At 68.6% G+C, this 6,650-nt stretch overlaps 2 protein-coding genes across 2 annotated transcripts; one reads left to right on the forward strand and one right to left on the reverse strand.

Moving 5' to 3' along the window:
• Nucleotides 1–1,599: 1,599 nt before the first annotated feature.
• On the reverse strand, nt 1,600–3,335 carry MNEG_10979 (hypothetical protein; the record flags this gene model as incomplete). Its single annotated transcript, XM_014040548.1, has 4 exons — nt 1,600–1,893; nt 2,168–2,303; nt 2,754–2,818; nt 3,297–3,335. 4 exons carry the CDS (start codon nt 3,333–3,335, stop codon nt 1,600–1,602), a joined length of 534 nt encoding a protein of 177 aa, XP_013896002.1.
• Nucleotides 3,336–4,511: 1,176 nt separating this feature from the next.
• On the forward strand, nt 4,512–6,207 carry MNEG_10980 (putative esterase; the record flags this gene model as incomplete). Its single annotated transcript, XM_014040549.1, has 4 exons — nt 4,512–4,585; nt 4,773–5,194; nt 5,469–5,702; nt 5,955–6,207. Coding segments are annotated over 4 exons (983 nt in total), but the record flags the coding sequence as incomplete, so codon positions are not given.
• Between the last annotated feature and the right edge of the window lie 443 nt (nt 6,208–6,650).

A 6,650-nucleotide genomic window follows, 5' to 3' on the forward strand; every position in this document is an offset into this window, starting at 1 on the left:
ACCACGCTACGGGCCCGGCAGGCACGTGGCGGCAGACGCCGCGGCCGCGCCACAAGCGGCGGCGTGCGGCCCCGCTCGCGGCCCTGCCGCCCCCGCCCTGTCAGCGGGCCGAACCGCAACCCTTTGACGCGCCGCGGCCCACCACGCCCCCTTCTGGCTGCGGCTTGCCATTCGGGATGTTGACGTTGCACGGCAAACGAGAACGGGGCTCATGTATTGGGGCTCGCTCCAAGCGGTGCGCCATGGGGTCGCTGGGGCGGTCTTTGGGCAGCAGACTCGGAATCGTTTACGCCTGTTTCTGGCGAGGACACACTTCCGCAGCCCCGCTCCCACGGGGCCGAGGCAGTGGCGGCCCTCCGCTGCTGCCCAACACTTGCCGCACCGCACTCCGCGCACGCGCCGCCCCGGCCCGGGCGCCCGCCGCGGCGCCCGGCGCCCGCGCATTTGCTTTAGCGTATGGGGGGGCCGCGGGCGCGGGATCTCATCCGTCATGCAGAAGCTATACCGGGAAGAGAGAAACGGGATTTTCACCAGGCAAGCACGGCGCCCTGAGGCCACGTGTCGCTGCCGCCGCCGCGCGGCTCCTCTCCCAACGGCGTGGCTGTGCACCGTGAACCCCGCGCGCCGCGGCGTGGCCGTCAGGGGCCCGGCTTTTTCAGTGCGCCACAGGCCGGGGTCGCGCGCCCTTCCGACCCCTGGCTTCTGCTTATGCATGTTGCTTCGTCTTGCCCCCCTCGTCAATGCGCTGGGCCTCTCCATGGGATTCTCCAAGGCGCAGATCAGATCACCTTGATCACACTGCCGCTCCCGCGCACTGCCCTTGACCACTTCGTTCGCCAGACGCATCCCTTGGCACGCCGGCCGCGCACATGCACGCCGCAGGCGTGCGAGCGCGGGCTTTGCCCTCCAACCCCCAGGCTTTTCGCTTGCACCCCCCACCCTTGCACGCCCTGCCAGTGCGACTTCGGAGGCGGCTCACGCGCGCCTCGCCCCCCTTGAAACGGGCATCAGGACACCCCGCAGCCCTCGGCCGCAGCGGGGGCCGGGGCCGGGGCGCGCGCGCGCCCGACTTGGGCGGCGCGCGCAACACCGGGGATTCAAGGGATTGTGTTTTATTTATGCGCCGGCGGAGCGTCGGCGCGGCCCCTGCCCATCAGGACCAGCAGAGCGCTGCAAAGCTTATTCCATCCGGCACTCGACCGCGCACACCCCGTCGCGAGGGGCACAGCCGCAGGTCACGCCGCGCCCTTATCAGGCCCCCCAACGGTCAAAGGCGAGCGGAAGGCCCGCGCTGCGGGAGGGACGTCGCGAGGAGGGAACTTTGTGTAACCGTTGACCGTTTGACCGCGGGGCTTCTGGGCAGTCTGGGCTGTGGCCAGTGCCAGGCGCCGTGGCCGTGTGGGGTGAATTGTCTGTGGGGGGCTCGGTTCGCTGGCTGACGTCCGGGGCAGCAAGTGCCGAGGGACGCCATGTTACTCCGCTTGCTCTCGGCAAACGCGTGGCCGGGGACGTGCGAGCCAGCACACGCATGCACGAGCGCGGCCTCAAGTCGCAAGACACGCCCAGCCCTGCGCGCCCGGCGCGGCCGCAGCGTCGGTGTCAGAAGGCCCAGCGCTCCCCCGCCTCGACCTTGACCTCTAGCGGCACGGCCAGCGGCCCCGCGGCGCCCCGCATGAGCGCGCTCACGGCGGCGCCCATGGCCGCCGCGGCGGCGGGGCCGCCCTCCACCTCGAACAGCAGCTCGTCGTGGATGGACGCCACAAGGACCGCGCGCGGCTGCTGCTGCTGCTGCTGCGTCTGTGGTACTTGCTGCTGCTGCTGCTGCTGCTGCTGCTGCTGCTGGTAGTCGTCCCATGCGCACATGGCCAGCTTGATGAGGTCTGCGGCGCTGCCCTGCGCATGTGCACGTGAACATGGGAGAAAAAGATTGTGTTTCCCAGCACAAGGAGTGTGTGTGTGTGTGTGTGTGTGTGTGTGTGTGTGTGTGTGTGTGTGTGTGCGCGTGCGTGCGCGCGCACGCGTGCGTGTCATAACTGAAAATTGTGTGTCACAACTGGAAAATGCGTTCGCGATTGGCAAGCGGGGACCTCTGATCGCGCTGCCATCTGGCCGCCTTCCAGCCAGGCGAGTAGGGAATGCCCCGGCACACCCCCCAAAACCAGCGCACCTGTATCTGGCTGTTGACAACGCGCCGCAGCGCCGCAGCGCGCGCCTTGGCGTCACGCGACCCCAGCCCATCGATGGGGCGCCAGCGGCCCAGCAGCGTCGGCACGCCGCCGTCGCGTGCGGCCTGCTGCTGCAGGCTGCGGGGGTTGGGGCGCGAGGAGCGGCACGGGCTCGAGTCGGCGGCGGGTTGGGATTTGGATTCTCGCGGTCAGGTGTTGGGGGAGCGCGGAGACAGGGAGAGACGCTATGGTGTGTGTGTGTGTGTGTGTGTTTGTGTGTGTGTGTGTGTGTGTGTGTGTGTGAGTGAGTGTTTGTTCGTGTTCGTGCGCACGTGTGCTTGCCTGCATGTGTGCGTCCCCACCTGGCAACCGTCAGGGGCCACGCGGCAAGCTGACAAAACAAGGAAGGGATCACGCACACAGGGCAGGCGTCGGAAGCGCGCTGCTGCTGCCGGCTTTCATCGTCAGCGCGGCGCAGGACGCCGCAGCACAACCGCCACACAGGGCAGGCCGCACGGCGCCGCCTCGGGCTGAGAGAAGCGCCGGCGCGCCGCTCCGGCCCCGCGATTGCGCGCGGCGGCGCCGCACCGGTCGATGTAGAGCTTCACTCCAGGGAATGCGTCCAGGAAGGAATCGATCAGCCGGGCCGCGTCCTGCGGCAGGCAGGTGGACAGGCGCGCCGCGCGTACACGCCATGATGTGCGTGTCGGGCCACCAATCTCGAAGGGCGAGCGCTTGCGGGGGGTGGGTGGGGCCGGCGGGCGACGGCGGCCGCAGCGCCGGGCGGCTGCTCGCGCTTCGCGCGGCTGGCGCGGGAACGGGGCACTGCGGGCAGGGCAGATGAGGCTTGCGGACGGGCCCAGACCCGCACTATGTCAATGCCCCCTGCGCATGCACTCGCGCGCACACACACACACACACAAACACACACACACACACACACACACACACACACACACACACACAATCGGTCACTCACGTGCACACACTCTGACTGTGCACAACGCACCCACCCCAAAGGGCGAGTTTGTTGGCAAGCTTGCCGAGCTGGTGATAAAGAACTACGGCACCTCCCACGGCATCAAAAAGTCCGACATATACGTGGTGGAGGGCAAGAAGAAGCGGCCCTACTTTGATGACGAGGACGGCGGCGGCGGCGACGAGTGACATGGCGCCCTGCGTGGACCGCCCCGCGGGCGCCCGCGGCGCGGCGGCCGGGCGCGCTGGCAGGCGCGCGTCGGCGCAATTTTGCGGGCGCGATGAGTTTGGAAGCTGGCGGTTGTAGCGTGATGGGTATGGCAAACACCCAAATGCCGGGTTCAGGGTGATGGTTGGCGCCGGCCCTCTCGGCTGCGTTGTACCTAGTGTAGGTTTTGCTGCTGTTTGGTAAGATATGCTGTGGTGGTGTGTGGGGGGAGAGGGGGCAGCGGGTAGCAGGGCGGCTTTGGAAGGGGTGCCAGGCGAGCCAGTGAGCCAACAGCGGCGCCCGAAAGGCCAGGACTGCTGCGGATGTGGTGCGTGCACACAGCAGCTCAGGTGGCTGTGAGTGGCATTGGGTGTTTGTGCCAGGGTTGGGGCGCACCCATACGCGCATCACCTTGGTCCCTGCACATGCGCTTCATGAAAGCTCAAAAAGGTGGCATCTTTGGTGAAGGAGTGAGTGGACGATCGACACAGCACCCGCCCAAGTTTGTCGGTCGGCCGCGCGATGGGGTGGCTCAGGGGCTGGACCAGCGGCTAGGACCATCCGAAGAAACAGGGGTGGGCACCTATTGAGAGGCAGCGCGGCAGAGTGCACACTGCTCGAATCATTCCTTGCACCTCTCCCGCCATACACCTCCCAGCTGCACCCTGCCATACGCACCTCGCAAGCCCGCCCTGCCTGCACCCTCGTGGGCGCAGGCGCCAGCGCGCGTACCGCGCACAGCCGACCCGGCAGCGCGCTTTGCCCTTTCATGAGCTGATACAAGTCCTTCAGATCTTGCGGCCTGGCATGGGCAATACACGGATCATGAGACGATGCCAGCGTCACTGGGTGACAGCAGGGCCACCGCGACGAGACGAAGCGGCCTCGCCCCCTGCAGCACCCAGGCAGCGTGCTGACCGCGCTTATGAGCGCCTTGAAGAATATTTCATGAAACACAGCTGCTGCTCACCATCTGCCTCGTAGCGCTGCGCTGTTTGATCCGGTTCGAAAGCATATCCATCGGACAGTCAGGGTCCGCGCTTGCCAAGTTGGGTGGCTCGAAGGCACGATTCATACTGCTGTAGACCTTTTGTCGCGGGCTCCACGCTCCTTGTTGCGATCGCACTTGCCGCTGCTGCCACACACCAGCACGTGGGGCAATGCGCCGCGCCCCTGGTTGCCCGGGCGGCACGGCCGCCCGCGGCAGCAGCGCCTCTACTAATTGCCCACTTAGGTGCGCCCAAGCGGTCTCTCCCTGACCTGTATGCAGCGAGCATGGCGAATCCTTACAATGCATGACTGTGCGTTGACCAATGGGTGGGCGGGAACGACAGCCAGCCGCGCGATCGGACGCTGTGCCCCGCCAAAGCCCCCCAACCCTCCGCCCCGCCCACGCCCGCCGCGTCTCCGCCCGCACGCAGGCGCGGCGCCCCCTGCGGCGCCCCGCGGGCCCCGGGCCGTGGCCGCAGGGCCGACGGCGTCAGCCGCCCGCCCGGCGCCCTCTTCATACCCGCCGCGCACGTCGACGCGCCACCTGGCCCCGCGCCCTTCGCCACGCTGCCGTCCTCCCCGGAGCCCGCCGCCCCCCAGCAGGCCCCGGGATCCCACGCGCAGGCTGGCGACAGCAGCGCCGCCGCCGTCCCGCTGCCGCCGCATGAGGCGCAGCAGCTTGGCCCGGAGCACCAGCAGCAGCAGCAGCATGCCGCAGCCGGCGCCGCCCTGCAGGCGACAACGGAGGCAGCGGAGCCGTTCTCACGCGCCGGCAGCGTGCCCCTGGCGGGCGGCGTGCTGGAGCTCGTCCGACTGGAGGGGGACCGCTTGCTGCGCGTTTGGCTGCCGCCGGGTGCGAGGGCTGGCACAAACGCGAACCGCATGCTTGCGCCCGCATGCGCGTGTGCCGCATGCGTCGAGCATCGACCCCTCCGTCACGTCACCCGCACTCCCAATCTTCAGCCTTATTGTGCTCCCAAATGATCCACCCTTCGGCCGCCCCGCCCCTGCACCATCACCCCTGCTCCCCCCCCTCCTGCAAGCAACTTGCGCTCCGGCCGAACCCACTTCATCCCTGCTGCACACCCACACACCTCTCCCCGCCTCACACACCCTAAAACACCCAGGTTACACCCGCACCGAGGCCTCGCGTAATCCCTACCCCCTGCTGCTCCTGAATGACGGCCAGAACCTCTTCAGCGACGCCCTCTCCTTCAGCGGCGCCTCCTGGCGCGCCGCCGACACCGCGTCGCGCCTGATCACGTCGGGCGAGCTGCCGCCGTTCTGCGTGGTCGGGATTGACCACGCGGGGGCGGAGCGGTCGCGCGACTACCTGCCTTACAAGCCCGGCACGGGGCCGGGTGCGTCGGGGCTGCGGCCCTGGGGTGATCGGGGCAGCGGCGGCGCTGCCGCGGGGCAGCGGTGATCGGGGCAGCGGCCAGGCTGCCGCGGCGGGCTCGACCGGCACGCACGAGAGAGAAGCCTAAAAACTTCTGCAGATGGTTACGCAAGCACACGGACTGCTCTGAGACGGCCGACACAATCTGCCTGTCCCAGACGCCAACCCCTCTGCACTTTGTTGAACTCTCGACGTCGGTTGATGATCCCCGCAGGCGGCTTCCGCCCCGACGCGGCGGACTGGCCGGGGGGCGGCGTGGAGGCTTACATGACGCGCGTCATGGACGAGGTCGTGCCCTGGCTCGCGTCCGCCTACGGCACCGCCCCCGGCGGCCCCGGCCTCGCGTTCGGCGGCTCGTCGTTCGGGGGCGTCTGCGCGCTGTGGGCGGCGATGCGGTACCCGGAGCGGCTGGGGGCGGCGCTGGTGGAGAGCCCATCCCTCTGGTTCGCCGACGAAAACTTCCTCAGGTGCATGTCACGATGAGGGGGTGTGGGAGGGGGTGGGCGCCAACTGGAAATAGTGAGCGTGTAGTGCCTGCGACGCAGATCTCTGCCGTGGGGCACGTCAATGCGACGTGTGTGGAGTGGCAGAGACTGCACAGCGGCGGCGCTGCGCGGCTGCGGCTTCACGGCGTTTTCTTCAAGCGCCCCCCGCGCGATCCAAACCCGCCAATCGAGGCAGCCCTTAACACTGCACAACACCCCGCTTGACGTCCGCCATCCCCCAGGGAGGACGTCGCCGCGTACGAGGGGCCGTGGCCGCGCCGCGTGTTCCTGGCTATGGGCAACCGCGAGTACAGCGGCGTCCGCGCGAGCCCCGGCCCCCAGTGGGACGCGCTGCTGGTGTCCTACTGCGAGGACCTCGCGGCGCTGCTGGGGGCCAAGGGGCTGGGGGAGGACCGGCTCAAGTG

The sequence above is a fragment of the Monoraphidium neglectum genome (assembly GCF_000611645.1).
Source record: "Monoraphidium neglectum strain SAG 48.87 unplaced genomic scaffold scaffold02541, whole genome shotgun sequence".
Lineage (NCBI taxonomy): Eukaryota > Viridiplantae > Chlorophyta > Chlorophyceae > Sphaeropleales > Selenastraceae > Monoraphidium > Monoraphidium neglectum.